The sequence below is a fragment of the Leiobunum rupestre genome, chromosome 4, assembly GCF_980474605.1.
Source record: "Leiobunum rupestre chromosome 4, qqLeiRupe1.1.hap1, whole genome shotgun sequence".
In the NCBI taxonomy this organism is placed as follows: Eukaryota; Metazoa; Arthropoda; class Arachnida; order Opiliones; family Sclerosomatidae; genus Leiobunum; species Leiobunum rupestre.
Genome location: NC_143387.1, coordinates 12,961,478 through 12,980,648, shown reverse-complemented (window position 1 = coordinate 12,980,648; position 19,171 = coordinate 12,961,478). Strand labels below are relative to the sequence as shown.

Below are 19,171 nucleotides of genomic sequence, written 5' to 3'. Positions count from 1 at the left end.
AAACCAGCTACCACGGCTGAGTTACAAGAGCCTTAGTTACCTAATTGTGAACAGTCCCTTTACACTTGTTAGTATTTCGCAACAATGTTTAATAATCAATCATAAATTGCTTAGTCTATTCCCGGGCAAGTTTCAATTACTATTGACGGGTGGACGTCGAATAATAGAATACCATTTTTGGGTGTCACTGGGCACTGGATCGACGAAAGTTGGGAGCTAAAAACATGCTTATGTGCTTTATTCACTTCCCAGTACGTCACACTGGAAAACATATTTGCGATTCTTTTACGTCGTTAGCACAAAAGTTTGACTTAAAGGTTGGTATTTATAATTCTAATAGGTAAATGATTTTAACTATTTTAATAACCAAAATTATCAGGTTTTAGCTGTAACTATGGACAACGCCTCCAATAATGAACCATTTAGTCAGGAGTTAGAACAAACGAGTAGGGAGAACGGAACACGGTACAGTTCCCAAACTCGTATCCGTTGTTTTGCACACGTGTTGAACTTGGTGGTGCAAGAATTACTAAAACGCCTCAAGTCTCAACCGAAACATGACACAGAAGATGAGTACCTACAAACTGACGAAGATACTTGTACTGATAACAACGTCGGTAATGCAGTTGCAAAGGTACGCCATTTAAAAAAAGGATTTACAATATAATCATAAGTATTAAGTATACGGGTGACACTAATGTTTGACTGTAGCGTGTGGATTTTTGAGTAAGCTTAGTGCACCCTATCAAATTAGAATAAACATTACTGTTTAGAAGTTAAAATTGCTTGGTTAATTCAGATCAGGACTATCGTAACTAAAATTCGACTTTCAACTCAGCGAGAAAAAAAAATAATCAGAACTAAACGTTGCGTTCAATCTGAAAGATCTGAAAGTTATACTCGATGTAAAAACAAGGTGGAACTCAACATACGCGATGCTTGAGAGAGCTATTTATTTAAAGCAGGTTACATTCAAGCCCACTCGCAGTGTGCTTGGAGATAAAATTTGTGACACATATTTACAACATATCAACCTATAACGCATTTGATTTTGTTGTGGTGAGATTATTTCAGAAAAATTAATTGACTATTTAGGTTACCATAGAGCACTCTAACGGCCAACTCGAGAAGCTCACCTAACTACTGGATTTTCGTCTGCTAAGATCGTCTACTCACAGTCTAGCAGAGGCTTCAAAAATAAAAATAAAATATTTCCCAAAGAGAAATACATAATACTTATGTAAAATATTATAAACTTATGTTGGAACGCATTGACGGATCTAGCAAAAACATCTGTTAGTTTAATTATCGTCGTTGTACACCCCTACTATCACCAAACATCACAATTTGGCGAATACCCCTCATGCGTGACGTAATTTATGATCGGCCCGTTACGCTTGTGGTAAAATTAAGAGGCTATTATTGTGGCTGTGCCATCTTGTTCATTTATAAATGTGTAATTTAACGTTATGCTTTTTACGTACGTTATACGACAGTAAATTACTTATTTTTTTAAAATTTCCACTAGCTACGGATATAAAAATGTCGAAATGACTGTGCTGATAAATTTTTGAGTTTAACTGCCTGCTATTTTGAATATTAAAGTGGGACAGCTAAGCTTTTAAAAAAAGATCAACAAGACGTTCAATATCCTAATATTTTGTCTTGAAAAAATAGTTTTGAAAGTTGAAACGCAAAATAAAGCCTAGTATTTTGGTTTGAATTTTCGCCGCCATCTTAGGGTCTGTCGCCAGCGCCAATACGCCCCCACCGTACGATAAAAGTGAACGATTTGCGACCTAGCCGAACTTTTGAAATTTCTTCAATTTAGGCTTAGGTCTCTTATAACTGGGAAGTGACGCGCGTGCAAAGTAAAGAAAAATAAAAGTAAAAATTAAACTTTGCATCTATAGCAGTGCGCATTTTTTATTCAATTTTAATAAAGCAGAGTGTCTCACCGGTTTCTCACCAGGTGTCGCAGCGATTTTCGATTTCCCGAAATTTCTTTATTTTATTAAAAATTAACCACTTAATTTGTTTTGATGCGGTTATCGCCATAACTTTTAGTTTTTATTGGGATATAGGGTTATCTAACTGGCTAAAGCTTGACCGTTCCCTTTAAGGGTTAAAGCTGGTTGAATAACCAAATATTTTATGTTTCCAACCTACCGTTTTAAAATAGAATTATAATAGTTTAATGATATATCAATTAACAGACTTATAGATGAAGTGGCCATCAGGTGGCACTATCGGCTCCAAATGTATATTTTTGAAAACCTCTCACCAAAATAAAGCTAAATGCTTATGTAATAGGTGGATAGGGTGTAGATTTGTGGCCACCAAATTAGTCTATTAGCCCACTATACCACTGTTGAGATTAACTAATAGCTTAAGTGTTTAGTGTTTAGACTCAATCACGCAAACTGACAAGGAATTAAAAAAGTTTCTGTTGATAGAAGCTGAATGGCAAACATTGAACGGACTAACGTCTGTTTTGAAGGTATTTAGCATGCATTCTACCAAAAGTCTATAATATTTCTTTAAACGTACATTACCTTTTTATAGGAGTTTCATCTTGCAACTAATTTAATGTCCTCTGCAAAATATCCTACCATTTCCATGGTAATGCCGGCTTATTACTGGCTTATCGATAAGTTGAGTAAAGGTCCTCATGACACTGTTTTCGACGATGCCTGCGCTAGTGCGAGTGAAAAGTTGAAGAACTATCAAGAAACTTCACATATTGAAGCTTTTTGGATCGCGATTGGTACGTATATTTTAGTGTATTTTCATCAACCTAAATCATCATATATGTCAAATCGTTTTTTTCTTTACCTATATTTATCCATATTTTACCTTAGCTATATGGTGCTTATACTAAATTTCAAATAACCTTTATGATAAGTTGCTTACTATCTTTCAATAGGGATTTTAAACGTTTTTCCTCGATATCTTCGGTTTCTCTTACCCGCAAATGTATTATTTAAGGCACGGTGGGCTGCTCTGCGATAATAGACGGCTGAGAAACGACAGTTTCAAGATTTGCTTTTATGAGGCACCATTTTTAATAGCTGTTCGTTAGAGGGCGCCAGAAAACGGTTCCTGGTTCTTGATTCACTATGTACAAAGAATATTTTTGTTTCGTCCGAAGTTGGGTGATCAACGTTTCACCTAGCTCACGGACTGTTGGCCCTAAATGGGTAAGAGTGTGAAATAACTGGTGGCTTTACCGGGGAGTCGGGGTCCGGCTCTTGTAACCCATAAGGGCGGTGGCGCACTGGGAGATGTTAGCTCTGATCAAATGGTCCTATCTCCACCTCCGACTTCGGTCAGGTTTGGGCTGGATTCTGAACTTCGGTTCAGGCTAACGGAGAGGGTCCAGGCAAACTGGCCGCCTCGGCGGATTGGGTAGCCTGCTGTGGGGCGGCGGGCCTCCATATGCGGGCACGGCGGTCCTGTTTCCCGGCCTTTTGGAGCCCACCGGGATCTCCGGTGCCAGCTGTGCCGGGTTACTTGGGCTGCTGTGTGCTCGTCGTTCCCCTTTAGGAGCTCTCTCCAAAGGGTTTGGCTCCTTACCTACGTAGGTAGGGTGTCGGCTGGAGTTGCTATAGCATCCATTCTAAATCCCACTGCTGTGTGTGAAGTGGGGATTGGTCCACCCATTGCTGCACCTTCTGCTGGGTTGCGTGGCTTGCGTCAAAGGTGCGACCATCAGTAGTAGGGTTCTGCTACCCATGCTGGATTTGTCACCTGTCCGGGCTAGGGGGACGCTGGCGTAGGGCACTATGATGATAGGCCTCCGGTGGTATGGTCTTTGTTACTAGGTACATCGGGCTATAAATTCTGACACACTGGCTCACGGACTATAGTTGAAATATTCCCTAAGCGTAAAGTCTAAATAAAATAAAGTCTCTAAAATATTATTAATATAGCTCTGGACCCAACTCTGAAGATGGACTTCGTTCAAAAACACTATGGGAAACCTATGGTTAAATCTATTAAGTCGATAATTTTGAACGTGTTCAACACATTGTATGAAAGTAATTCGTCCTCTGCGACTCAAAATTCCACTGTCGAAGACCTTGAGGGAATATTCGCTTTCTATCTTAAACGACCGACTAAGTTGGCCCGAGGTTCCGAGCTCCTGAAATATTTCAAAGATGATCTACAGCCACCGAAAACTAATGTATTAGAATGGTGGAAAGTCAGTATACAACTAAACCGTAATTTCAAAGGGAAATTAAGTCAATGCAGTCAATTGCGTAGCATAGGTATTTTGCAATGATTTTATTGGCGCCTGTGCTCGATTAATTGACCTTTATCTTCCGCGTAGTTCATAACTCGGTTCGAAAAGTCATCGGTAATTGTGATTATTTCACTAAATTCACATTCTCAAACATTTAAAATTAATGATTAAATTCACATCATTTTGTTCTTGGGAACAAAAAGGGGTAGAATTATTGTTATTTTAAGAAAAATTGCATTATACGATAGATTTTGCTCCAGAAGAAACGGTAGAAGGTAATTTTAACACCTTTTTCATAAAACGTTACTGCGGCAATGTGGTCGATTCAAAATTATAAAATAAATTTTCCGAATCTTATTTACTCTACTTGCCCACGACCAAACTGTATCCAATTATAAATACGATAAACTTGATTTCAACTTCTATGATTCGCTCCAATTTACTGTGAGGTAAGCGCGAGTCACCCATGGTTATGCCTTTAAATAAATGGAAAATGTTTTCACCTGAAATGGCAATCGTCTTAGACTCGGATTAGAGACAAGTTTGTAGAACTATGCTCACGAGAGCCATTGACCTTTTGAACTTTAAGTGTATGCGTGATTACGCGCGATTTTAAGGTTTATTCCGTTTTACTTTATTGCCCTTTGACCTACTCGTAAAACCAAAATTTGATATGACACATATTTAAATTTATCCTACATATATTTCAGGTAAATTATCCATCCGTTGCCAAAATGGCGAGGTATTACCTCGCTATACCAGCGACGTCGGTTCCTGCAGAAAGAATATTTTCTGCTGGATCGAATCTCGTAACATCAAAAAGGGCAAGCCTGCAACCAGAAACCATCTCTGCAATGATGTGTTTGAAACTTTGGTGGAAAGATGACGGTAAAAATTAAACACTGTGTATGAGTTTTTCATTTAAAAAGTGTATTTGGAAAAAAATAACACTGTGCAGATAATCTAGAATGAAATAAAAATTATATATGGAACTCAAAACCGTTATTGTTATAATTTAAATTTAGGGTAAACGTTCACAATGAGTCGCTAGATTTATAAAGTAGAATTCTGACCAGTAGCGTAGGCACACAATGAAAAAAATGGACATACAACCATTCGTTTCGGGGCCACTGACTCTGACAACAGTATTTACTTAGAACAAGAAATCGATTGAGAAAGTTACGTTTTAGAACCGCGATTTCTAAGATCATTTCATTTTAGTTCGACCGTAAGTGGCATAATTACCCAAAGTTTGCCAATAAGAGCTTGTTCTACACAGACCACAGAAACGTAGGACTCGCGAATTCCGTTCTACTACCCTTTTTAGTCTGTGTAATGCAGACGCTGCGCCGCCCCGCTTCGCGAACACATTACGTAAATTTCGTTACTGGAAAAAGTGACGTAATTTACGTCACGTTCGTGCAACAAGGTATCATAGAAAATGTTTTCTTATTGTTGTAGTCGGGCCAGGGCGGTCCAAGGCGCCGCCCGGGTGCTTTTTTAAATGGCAGGGCTTCGCCCCGCCTTGGTTTTTCCGTTTAGACAGGGCGCGCTCTACCTCTTTTTTACAAATCTCCAGGGCGTTCTTTCTTCAATTTCGTACTAGTTCATTTATTAACTATATTACTTTTTAGTACCTTTTATCAATTTACAAATTAATCTTCACGTTTCCTACTTTACTACTACCCATTAGAGAGAAGAAAGTTAGTCTGAAGCCCATCATTCGTCGGTATTCGTACACCTTTTAACAGACACGATCACCCGACATGAAGTTCAGTCGACCAAGGAAGAGGAGTTTACTGGTTGCTTCACGTTCAACAAACAAGGACCAACCAAACTCTCCCTTAATGGACACACGCGACAACAAAACGTTTCCTCCAACGGCTAATTTTCAAAACGAAAACTGGGTTTTTCAAGTCCTAGATTCAATTCCGCCGAAAAGCAAAGTACTTCATTTGCATATCTAAGACCCGGGACAGCTACCGCTTTCCATAATGTGCGGTAACTTCGTAGCGGTTGTACGAATGCACTACTTGATGTTTAATCGCACCCGTCAATTTGAACGCCCTCTTACGCACTTCATCTTATATAAGTGGTGCTCGGAATCATGGGGACTTTTCTGGTTTTGTTTAACTAGTCATATTACCACCTCACCAAAATTGAGCTCCCTCCTAATTTATTCAAGGTTCATGGTTTTTACATACTATCCCTATGTAAATAGAGATTGTAGTGTATTAGTTTCACGTACAGTGTAGGCCACCGCTGCCGCCGCCGTTCGTTCGATTGCTCTTGAATCGTTTGCGATATTGCGATACAAATTCAAACGATACGTCAATCGATTGGGTATAGAAAACCCTCCTCGCCATTGTTAATTATTTTGAAATCAAGCGCCAAGAAATTGGTCATTTACCCCCCCCCCCCGCCTCCATTTCTTTGCGCTTTATTACTCTCGGGTCGTTTGCGATACAAAATCAAACGAAACGTCAATCTATCGGGAATATCAAACTAGCGTCTATCGTAAAAAAATTTAAAATCGATGAAGAAGAAGTTGGTCATTTGTACATTTTAATGGGACGCAATTAAAATTTCTTCGATTTTCAAATTTACCGCATCCCAGAAGTGAAACCGGATAGCTTTAAGAGGTTTCAAATAGGTGATAATTGACTTTTTTTTTAACATGTTTTCGCTAATTCTTTTACTCACGTGTATTTCAATTTTTGTTTTGATATACACGGTGGTTGTAAAAGCGCTCCCATTAGGCTAACGAAATTTTTAATTCATTGCCTCACATATGTGGCAAAGAAATATTGGAGAGGGTCACGCCGCCGCCGCTCCCAGTAGGATCGATTCGGGGACAGGAAGGGAAAGGGGTACCACAAGGGAGGATCCCCTACCTGATTTTACCAGAAAAGCCCATTTTTAAAAAACCGTCTTCACCGAGATTCGAACTCACGACTATCCGCTTAACAGCTTTAAAAAGTCTCACCTAATTTATAGGTGGCGCAAAATACCATCTTGACCGCGAACATTTAAAAACAATATTTTTAGCGACCGCGAAATTTTAAAAACCATATAATATTATTAGTATATCTTTACAAGTCACCCGTGGCCAGCCGATAATGATAAACCAAATTTCTAATAATAAAATGCATTAACATTGAAGCTCAAGTTTATTTAATAAAGAAAAAATACGTAAATAGGTTAAATTAAATAGTGTTAAATATAAAAATATATACTTAGGTTACATTAAATACAAAAATATATACATGCCAAAAGCATACGAAATTTTTCTTCGCGGCTTGGGCGTGGGGATTACACAGCGTCGGCTTCTGGCATTCAGAAGGTCGCGGGCATTAATTTAAAAACATTCTATAGTAAAAACAAAACGTTGGTACTATATTAGAGTGTTGTGAAATTAAATTTAAAAGAAACCAATTTAACACTGTTAAACTTGATATCATAGGTCGGGGGCTCTGGGCTTCAAAGATCGCCAAAGCCGTAGTAGTGAAGTTCCTTAGCGCCGAAATTTAGCCGGATCGTTACAGAAATGATTAAAGTACCAAACTTGGTACGGTGAATGTACACTATAGATACACTATTTTAAAAATAGGGTGCCCGAGCTGAGCGTCCGCCATCTTGAATTACGACGCCATCTTGGGTTTTCACGGTCCCTGTCACAAAAACCGACATATCTCGCGTTCTATAAGCTAGATTTGCATGGTTTATTTTTTAAATTAAAGATTGAATTGCGATTCATTGAGTAAAAGAAACATTTAAAGGATTAATATAATATTTATTTAATGAAAATGACATAAAACGCAAAAATATAATATTTCCGTTTTTCAAAAATGCACATTTAAAGAACAATAACGACACTAAAAAAAACAAATTCGACAACCTGGCGGCCCTTAAAGGGAATATAACCTCAGGTATTTGGTGTGGAACACCAACGTTTGCAGCTCTGGCCACTTTTGCCTTTGGCTTTTGAAATATTTGGCGCCACTGTACAGGGAAATTGGAAAAATCGAAGGGATCTTCCATAAAGATTGCTTTGCAGGTTATATTCCCTTTAAAATAGACTGTCAAATGATACCTTATACATTAATATATCTTTAAACGTTGCAAAGTTATAAGCATTTGAGTGTCACCCCTATTATTATCTGCGTGATGTTCTCAAATCTTCAGTTTTGTTTACAAACTTTATTAACTTATGAGAACAACAACTTTAAACTCGTAATATTATTTTTCAGGCAACCATATTATTTGCGACCCCTTATCGGTGTGCCATTATAATTATAATAAAAATTTTCTTACGCTAAATTTATCTTCATTTGGGTGATTTTCTAGGTCCACGGACCGTTGCTTAAACTCACCCGGTCCTACCCGTGCGCAAGCGAATGGTCAAACCCCCGAGTATTAAAAAAGTAGACCTTTGCCCTGATAGATAACTTTGTATAGCGAGTTACGTCCCAGTGGGTTAATTAGAGTTAATATAAAAATAAACATTGTTGATTTTACATATCTCAAGTAAATGGATCCTGGTATTTGTGTGATATGTGGTTCCAAAGAGGGTGAAACAAAGGCTCCTGCCAATGCTCAGGCTTATGTTGACCTGTCTTCAATTTATAATGGCTTTAAAGAAGTGAACTCGCTACCCGATGGAGTTTTAGAGAGTGACGCTTTAGCAAACCCAGAACTACTATCTGAATTAAACGCTAAGTGGCATAAAGCTTGCAAATTAAAATTAACTACCTCAAAACTCGAAAGAACCAAAGAACGCCTTTTAAATAAACGAAAAGATATTGGGAGTGACGATAGTGTTCGAAGATCGAAACGTTCTCTCTCCGAAACTCACACACAAGTGCTTGACGAAAACTGCATTTTCTGTAAATCATCAATGGGAACACTGCATCGCTGCTCTACAATGCAATTGGACCAAAAGTTAAAATAAATGGCTATAGCGCTAGAAGACTCGGCGCAGGAGATTTGGTTGCAATTGAAGCAAAATACCATAATATATGTCTAACATCATACAAAAACAAATATCGGGTGTTTGAAAATAAAAATTCAGGGATAGACGGGTCCGATGAGAAGACTACCGAGGCCAATGTTCTTTCAGAATTAATATCTCATATTGAAAACTGTGTAACTGAGGGGAAATTTGTTTTCAAACTCGCAGAATTGCACACGCTATACGAACAGCGTCTAAAAATTTAGGATATGAGAAATGCATTAATAAATGGCGACTTAAATCCAAAATTACGGAATATTTTTCGGGTGTGTGTGATGAGCGTTCTGATGGTAAAAATACCATCCTAGTCTTAAAACGATTCTAAAAGATGCAGAACAGTTCAGAAATTACCAAAACGAAGCCCTGATCATAACAAGTACAACTAAATTGCTTCGAGACGATATGCAAAAAATAGAGTTCCCCCAGTTTTCCGGCTCATTTTCCGAAGAATAGCGTTCCCAACAGTTTAAAGTCTTTCGTCGCCGCTCTTCTGTTTGGCTCTGACCTAAACGGGAAAGATATGACGGTTATGCAAGCGTGCTTGACTATATGGCAGCTAATTTCGTACAACTTCAAGAAGAAAAAATCTGCAAGTTCATCAAGACACAGCCCGTATCGCGAGCCCCCACTTCCTCTTTTCGTTGCTCTGAACATTCACGCTTTAACACGAAACAAGAAAATTATTAAACAAATGAGCGACCTTGGTATAAGTGTTTCCTATTCTCGTGTACTTCAAGTTGAAGATCAGATTACAGCTGCCGCCTGTCAACGTTACAGTCACGATAATGTAGTTTGTCCACCTCAGTTAAAAAAACAGTTGTTTACAGTCGGTGCGTTCGATAACATCGATTACAACCCTTCCTCATCTACAGCTGAGGGATCATTTCATGGAACTAGTATAAGCATATTCCAGTTTCCTTCGCCAGCAAATCCTGGTATACAGCGAGAGTCACTTTGTATTAACCGTGTGGACAATCAAAAGAAAACGTCCCTTCCCGAAAATTACCTCCTGATTCCCCCAATTCTTCAATTTTCCAAGCAAAATATAAAAGTTCCTTCGCAAGTAGTGACCATCAACGGTTCTGGGTTGCAGCAAGCAGTGGAAGCTGAAAACAAGTGGATTACGGAAATCACTCCTATTTTAGCGAAAGATAAACTGAATAAGGCCGATCAGATATGTTGGGCTGCTTACCATGCATCACGCACGGAGGTACAAACTCAAGCTGGAATAAGCGTGCTTTTGCCTCTCTTTTCTGAAAAAGCGGCGACACTAGCCATGGTAAAACATGGAATGTCAATCGTAAAGAGCGTTGTCGAGTATTGCAATCCAGGACAAATTCCGGTTTTTGTTGGAGATCAACCAATTTTTGCATTAGCGAAACAAATACAATGGCAATGGCCTGATGCATTTGGTGAGAAGACTTACAAAGTAATATTTGGTGGACTTCACATTGAAATGGCAATATGGAGGGCCTTAGGTAATCTAGTTGAAGATTCGGGGTGGACTGCAGTATTAGCTGAATCAAGTATTGTTTCCACAGGAACCGCAGAATCTTTAATTAAAGTAACTCATCTAAAGAAGGCACGCCATTTTTATGAAGTAACAGCCGTGGCTTTGCAATTTTTGCAAAGAGACGCGTGCTCCAAAGAAAATGGCGGAGTTTATAATAATGCTATTTTCAAGCAGTGGCACGAGCAAAAACTAACTTGCAGCCCAATTTTTCAGTTTTGGAATATGATTCTGAAAGTTATTTACTACGTATTGATATTAGTACGGTCTCACAGGCAGCGAAACTATCAACTCTATATCGACGTTTTAGAAACTCTTACAACGTGGTTTTTTGCTTTAAATCATCCTAATTATGCCCGCTGGCTTCCCGTGCACATTCAAGACTTGAAATCAATTCCAGACCCATTAAGAGACGAATTTATGAAGAATTGGTCCTTTGCCATTTAAACGATGGATGATTTCAGGTCCTGAGCTTTCTAGACTAGCAGAAGAATTTCCCGCGAGCTTCGGTGTTGTAGATCATAATCTAGAACATCATGAATAAGGTCTCGCCACTCAAGAAACCTTCAAGACACACGTAAACAAACTAATACAAACTATCTCCTCTTTTGGTAACCCTTTTACTGATCATCAAGAACTAGCAAACTTAACGACTCGTGACATTGCAGATCCCCTTTTAAGTAAAGCTATGAGTGTCATTGAGCATGTAGGTAAAGAGCAATACCAATCATTTGTTTCCAACGTGCTTACTTGTGGTATCAAATCTATAAACGACGCAATTAAACGGAACAATTTTCCACTGTTCAAAAGACCTCCAATAAGGGTCGAACCAAAATCTAAGCAAAAGATAAATGACTTAAAATGTGATACGGTTCTTTTTAGTTACTTTACGTAGCTTGTCAACTACGCCAAGGAGACTTAGCTGAATTTTTTTCTCACGAAAACCATGCCTGGCCACCATATCTTTCCGAACATGATAAAATTAGACTACCTACACGCAAAACACAGCTTTTGGAACTCTTCGAATGCGCGGAAGGGGACGTTCCCGTTTTTCACACTAAAATATATGACGGGGCTACAGTCATTCACGGACTGTCAACAGGAGAGGCGATTACTTTTAAGGATTACTGTTTTGCTGTATTTTTGCCTTGGCTACAACGACAGCTATTAGGCTGCAGCCGAATTGATATAGTTTTTGACACCTACAGAGACGACAGCCTAAAGGAATCAACAAGAGAAAAAAGAGGCCAAGGCGTGAGAAAGAAAGTGGCAAATGACACGAGACTTCCAAAGGATTTCTCTCTTTTTTTGAGAAATTCAAAAAATAAAGAAGAACTATTCGGGCTTTTAGCAGAATCGGTTAAAAGCGTACAAATTGAAAGTGGAAAAACAGTTTATATTACGCATGGTGAAACTGTTATATGCAATTCTTCAGATAACAATATGTCCAACTCGAATCACGAAGAAGCGGATTCGAGGATGATCCTTCACATAATACACGCTGCTATGAACGGTTCAAAGACCATTATGATAAGCTCCGTCGATACTGATGTTTTTGTCATCCTGGTTGGCCAGTTCTACCGTTTAAAACACGATTTTCGAGATATTGACTTGTGGCTTTCTTTTGGGAAGGGAAAATTCTTCAGATACTACCACATAAATTCTGTATGCTGCGAGATAGGTGAAGATAAAGCAAGGAGTCTGCCATTTTTCCACGCATTCACCGGATCCGACACAACATCCCAGTTTGCTGGAAAGGGAAAGAAATCTGCTTGGAAAGCTTGGACAGGGTTTCCCGCTGCAACTGAAGTATTTTCATTTCCTTGGCACCAGCCATTTTCACCATTTGTAATTGAGAGTAAAGAGTTTGCGCTTATAGAACAATATACATGCATCCTGTACAGCAAAACTACATCTTGCATTAAAACCAATGATATTAGGCAAGAGCTTTTCACAAAATTAAAAATGGGAAAAGTAATGCAAAGTCTTCCTCCTTCACAAGACGCTCTACTTCAACATACAAACAGAGCGCTTTATCAGGCAAGTATATGGCTAGCAAGCCATATTCCTATAATTGAACTACCAAGTCCAGATAGATTTGGATGGAAGAGAGCCAAAAGCCACTGGAGGCCACTTTGGATAACAATACCAGAAGCTTCAGCGTCGTGTAGGGAATTAATCAAATGTGGGTGCAAAGCCATTCCACTTTGCTCAAGAAACTGTATTTGCAACAATAACTCATTAGAATGTACAGCATTGTGTAAGTGCAAAGGTGTATGCGAAAGGGTTATAGAATAAAATAATATTACGAGTATAAATTTGTTGTTAATAAAGTTTGTAAACAAACCTAAAGATTCGAGAACATCACGCAGATAATAATAGGGGTGACACTCAAATGCTTAAAACTTTGCAACGTTTAAAGATATATTAATGTGTAAGGTATCATTTTAAAGTCTATTATACGGGCCGCCAGGTTGTCAAATTTGTTTTTTTTTTCAGTGTCGTTATTGTTCTTTAAATGTGCATTTTTGAAAAACGGAAATATATATTTTTGCGTTTTATATCATTTTCATTAAATAAATATTATATTAATCCTTTAAATGTTTCTTTTACTCAATGAATCGCAATTCAATCTTTAATTTAAAAAAGAAAACATGCAAATCTAGCTTATAGAACGTGAGATATGTCGGTTTTTGTGACAGGGACCGTGAAAATCCAAGATGGCGTCATAATTCAAGATGGCAGACGCTCAGCTCGGGCACCCTATTTTTTAAAATAGTGTATTTATAGTGTACATTCACTGTACCAAGTTTGGTACTTTAATCATCTCTGTAACGATCATTTCACTAAGCGACCGCACTATAGGTAAGGTTGGGGCTCGCGAGCGTGGTCGCTCTCTTTTGTATATTAGAATGCCGGGCAATGAAATAATATTATCACCTTCTTGGCGAACTTGTTTCTTACATTTTGTTACATTACCCAAATGTCCAGGGTAATTCAGCACGGCATTGTAATGAATTTTTTCTTGCAATTTAACGGTCCGATAAGACCATGATTTTTTGCACAGGGTGAATGTTTTATTTATTTGTGATTATAACTCTGTTGGGGACTCTCTAATGTGATATTTTATACAGGGTGAATGTTTAATGTCAGACTGTATTCTATAATGAGTACTTCCTACCGCAAATTTAGGGACAGGGTGAATGCTTTAATATGTTCGAGACTTTTTAGTACGAATTTTTATACAGGGTGAATGTTTAATGTTGCGCTGTGTTTTTTTTACACTTTCTGGTGCGAATTTTTATACAGGGTGAATGTTTTAGGTTGAACTGTATGGTAAACCGCAAATTTAGGGACTTATGGTAACAAATATTATTAAACTATATATATAAATGTTTCATGAACAAACTAAATATTGTTACATGTGTATGCCATTTGTTTCTGAAAATTTGTGTCTCAAAATTGGTTGGAGTATAATTATTTCGCCGCTAGATGGCGCTGTTTTGCTAAAACATTCTATATACCATTCGATTTGAAATTGAAAGGTTTATAACATTAACCAATTAAAAAAAAGAGATTTACCGAGCCATTGTGGAGCAATAGTCGAATAATAGGCGGTTTTATTAATTGCGCAGTAGTTTTGAAATGTTTTTTCAATAGATAGCGCTGTTGCACTATAACACGCTATGCCATTCGATAGGAAATGGCTTGATGTACAACTCTGATTTTAATCATAAAAATTATATCACCAACCAACCGCTGAAGATTAATTCTGAGAAACACGAAAACCGACAAAATAGCGGCCATTTTTAGACATTATAAACTCATCCTATCGCGGAAAACCTTTTCCCTCAAAATTAGGACTTAATTGGCTACACACTTCCGCTAAAAGTTACTTATCGCAATTATGTCCGAGACAAATGCTATTTTGACAGTACTAATTTTACATTTTTTTCCAAAATCAAATAGGAATAAAATTATTTATAAAGCCAATTATCTAATCCATAAACCTAAAGATAAAATACCGTAATATTTGTTTAAAAATTTAATTTTTCAATCAAATAGTAATTAAATTATTTATAAAAACAATTATCTGTTCGATAAGCAAAGTGGTAAATTTTTGCAATAAAAAAACACATTATATGCTTAACGATTATTTTTCCAAATTTAATTGTATTGAATTTTTTTTTAAAACAATCATTTGTTCTTTAAACAAACGGTAAATATTGGGATAAAAACCGCGTAATATCTTAAACAATTATTTTTTTTCAATTAAATTCTAATGAAATTAGTTTCTAAAACTATTATCTATTCTCCAAACGAAACGGTTAATATTTCGATAAAAAAAACGAATAATATCTTTAACGATTATCTTTTGTAATCAAATTGTAATGAAATTATTTATAAAAAAAATAACCATTCCATTAGCATTACGATAAAAATACGGTTAAAACTAAAATATTTGGCGATTAACTACAAATATCCGCAAATTTAACGGATAACGGTCGAAAAATGGCGAGCACTACTCCGGCAGGGGAAAAGGGAAAAAGAACAATCATATACGCTTTCTAGTGGTACTCGCGGGCATAACAGGAAATGCTTGTATAGGCTGGTGATCCAAAATAAGCCGGGGGGAGTAAAATAGGGAAAGAAGAATTTAGAAGTTGAACCACGAGGTAACCATGCGGTGCTAATTAATCATCGCAAAAAATTTAGAATGTCGAGCTTTTCCGATCATACTTATAGTAAAAGCCTCTGCTAACCGCCTGGAAGCAATTCCCAAATTTGTTACGGTAATTATTAATATCATTGTATGATATTATTCATAAATATAAATGATTGTACCATCGCTTAATAGTTGTTTACCATTTTTATGATGAATAATTTAGAAGAGATCTTAGAATCGAAGGTGGAAAACGTATCATTTAACTATACCAATTATACTAAAATAATAGCAATAATTATAAGTATTTAACGTGATAACATGGATGGTTATGAGACACGTTCGGGGCTTTCTTTGTAAAAAACTATCTGAAATTCAAATCGCAACCGCTATAACTGCTCAAAATGTTTCCCGGCAGATGGCGAAATTTCTAAAATCAGTTTCCAGTTTACGACGTTTGAATCAGCAGGATAGAAAATATTTGTCTGGCAACGCTACTGAACGCGTTAATTCTTTTGTTTTGGGTCTTTATGGGGAAAGTTATAGATAAGTACCTTGAAGATAATTTAGCTATACGTGCCTCGCAGTATGGTTTCCGACAGGGTCTGTCGTGTACGCATCAACTGTTTGCACTCTTTCCACGAATAGTCGACATTACTAGATAAACGTAACCCTCCAGACATTCATGTAATTTCGTTTGACTGGTCAAAGGCATTTGACTCTGTTTGCCACAAACGGCTGTTGTTTAAACTTGAAAGAGCTGGTATCAGTGGAATGCTTTTGAAGTGGATTCAAGAGTTTTTACACAACCGCTTCCAGCGTGTTGTGTATCGCGGTGAATTCAGTTCTTACCTACCAGTTCTTTCTGGCATGCCTCAGGGATCAATACTCGGACCCTTACTTTTCAACGTTTTTGTCTATGAGCTACCATCGGTTTTGGCTCACGATTGTTCTCTGATGATAGCTACATCTCTCTCGCGATTCATTCTGCGGCTGACAGTTTATCGCTGCAGCATAATATTACTCGTGTCTTCCAATGGGGTGTTGCCAATAACATTTTCCTAAATATCAAGAAATTTAACTTAATGATATTTATCAGAAGGAATTCTAACGTAGATGTTTCCTATGAGATAAACGGTGTGGCTATTGCTCGCGTTTTTACTATGAGGATCCTCGGTGTTTTCATTTCGAGGGACCTAAAATGGGCGTCTCATGTCAACCACGCTTGTAATCGCGCCCGACGTTTATGTGAACTTATTCGCCGCACAACTGGTTATACCCGGGCCTCCGTCACGCTCTTTCGTTCGCTGTTCTTACCAGTACTTGACAACGCCTCTCCGGTTTGGAATCCTTCACTTAAAAAGGACATTGCTTCTCTTTAATGTGTTCAGCGGACGTTCACTCGATTTTACTTGAAGTCTCTGCGTGTTAACTTACCTGGATATGTCTCGTACAGTCAAAGACTAGCTGACATTCATCTACTACCACTAACTGTTCGCAGAGACGTTTGTGATATGATCACACTCTTGAAAATGACCAGGTCAGCGACATTTAATCTTTGTGATTACATGACATATAGTACCCGACAGTCTTGCCCTACGTACTACGTAAAGTTTTCCCGATGCTAAGCCTTGGAAAATTCATTTTTCATCCGGAGTGCTCGTACATGGAACTCGTTGCCCGCCGACATCAGGGAGAATTCCACTTTGTTTTCTATCCCCAAATTTCGTTCCTTAGTAACGGAATTTCTTTTTGGCATTTGGCTTTCACAAAATTCTTAATTTTCTCTCTCTTATGTTTAATTTAATAATTTTTGATTTTGATTTTATTTATTTAACTTTGTTTTCTGCGTTCTGTAATCTAATTTATTTGTTTGTATTGTCCCGGTAACCACCACGTATAGGCTTTGCCTCTGTGGTTGTCTAAATATTATCATTATCTGGACCGTATCTGTCTTTAATTAGTCCATGATTATACGTAACCTTATGTGATTTAATTAGCAATTTTCATTTAAATTTTTAGGATAAATTAGTCGAAGGATCCGGGTAATTTGTTCCTGTTAAAAAGAAATACGAAATTAGACTAAAAGCCAAGTCTCGGGACAACGCCAAACGGGCCATTCTAACCTTGAAATAAACAACGGTAGAATTAAACGCGTAAGCTGCCAGGGGCCGTCAAGGGACCGAACGAATTTCCCCAGTTATAATGGATACCATTAATAGTATAAAATTAATAATACAAATAGCAATGGGAAACATTTATGGTTACCATCTTACAATAAAATATATATTTTTTAAATTAATAAATAGCTCAAAGATCGTAAATGTTTTGCCTATAATGCAAGAAACATTTATGTTATCATATTATTATTTACATATTACCTTGAGAAATATTTTAAAAGGGCAAAGTTGATGAATCTTACATAACTAAGGTTATAAACAATAAAAATTTGCAATATTATCGAAAAATTAATGTTCTTAGTCTTTCAATAAAAATATTATTTTTTTTAAAATGGGAATTTTGTTTATTAATAAATATAATCATTGCAGCATATCATATAGTTTTCATATAGTTTTTTTGTGGTTCTAGCTCTGTCAGGCATTTTGCCCCATAAAATCGCTTTTCGCCGCTCGACCATCCGGTCACTCTTTCGTCGTCGTTTTAGTGATTCCTGTTAATCGGGGACGCTGTTATGTAATCGAAATTTCATCCCCAGCTCACGTATCAATGGGAAAGCTGGATTTTTGACGCAAAAATCTATCACCTTTTTTTTGTCTGCTCGCGTTTTGACCTTGTTTTTAAAATAATAATTGTTTTACCCTATTTTTTATTAGATGTAGCATTTTTATAGTTTATGCGTTATTTTTTATAAAATAATTTTTATAATGTAGTCACGTTTAGCAGAAAATAAAGTAGTCCTTGAAAATTAGGTTCATTAATATTTAATGAACCATATCATTTTGTTTTTTGAGAAAAACATTATTTGAAAATTTTGCTGATAGCAATTTATATAAATCAAGGAATAAAATAAATCAATAATTTAGAAAGATCAATTTCTCAAGGGCACAAAAATTATGGAATTGTCTAAAAGTAGTTTCTATAGATAATTATCCTATCTCTATAACGAAAAATCATGGTCCTCTGATTACATCATCAGCTATTTGATGTAAGTTGCTCGTCTTCTACCAAATGCTCTGACATGTATACAGCCTAGTCAAGGTAGAAAGGACTCCGCACATTTAACATTAGGAATGTGTTTTTGTCAAACTCTCGTCCAAGCCAAGGCCCAATCACGATTTCTGACACACTAAAATAGGCCTGCTGGCCGCCCTCTGCAACATTACAGGTAAGAATAAATTGTTATCAGGAATATTTTACATTTTATCCCAATCCTTGACTAATAACATCGTTAGCTGTGTTACTATATCTATCTACCAGCTATGTCACCGATTCAAACAGTCTCTCAGAAGAAACCATTCCTCAGATAGACTATGATTTGCGATGAAAGATGTTTTGAAGAATTCGATCTATTTGTCATGGATCAAGTGTTTACTGACCCAATTTGTTGTATCACCCTAAAAATGGTTGTCAATTGCACACATTTGTATCATATTTTAATTTTGGACCCCGCACATTTAACATTACTAATGGCTCTCGGTTAATTTTTCTGAAATTGGGGTGCAATATAGCTTTCGTCATGCTGAACACTGTTTCAAAGAGACCAAACGCTGTAAAATGTAC

At 37.1% G+C, this 19,171-nt stretch overlaps 1 protein-coding gene across 1 annotated transcript; it reads left to right on the top strand.

Annotated features, from left to right (window-relative positions):
• Positions 1-224: 224 nt before the first annotated feature.
• Positions 225-5,132, top strand: LOC149946419 (uncharacterized). The gene is made up of 5 exons (XM_090173060.1): positions 225-317; positions 380-634; positions 2,402-2,500; positions 2,566-2,767; positions 4,957-5,132. Exons 1-5 carry the CDS (start codon positions 225-227, stop codon positions 5,130-5,132), a joined length of 825 nt encoding a protein of 274 aa, XP_090029186.1.
• The last annotated feature ends 14,039 nt before the right edge of the window (positions 5,133-19,171 follow it).

What these genes read in the sequence shown, in the direction of transcription:
- LOC149946419 (XM_090173060.1), top strand. Translation starts at nt 225, where the DNA reads ATGCTTATGTGCTTTATTCACTTCCCAGTACGTCACACTGGAAAACAT. An exon ending in GACTAACGTCTGTTTTGAAG is followed by an intron (nt 2,501 to 2,565) that starts GTATTTAGCATG and finishes ACCTTTTTATAG; the next exon opens with GAGTTTCATCTTGCAACTAA. An exon ending in AGCTTTTTGGATCGCGATTG is followed by an intron (nt 2,768 to 4,956) that starts GTACGTATATTT and finishes CATATATTTCAG; the next exon opens with GTAAATTATCCATCCGTTGC.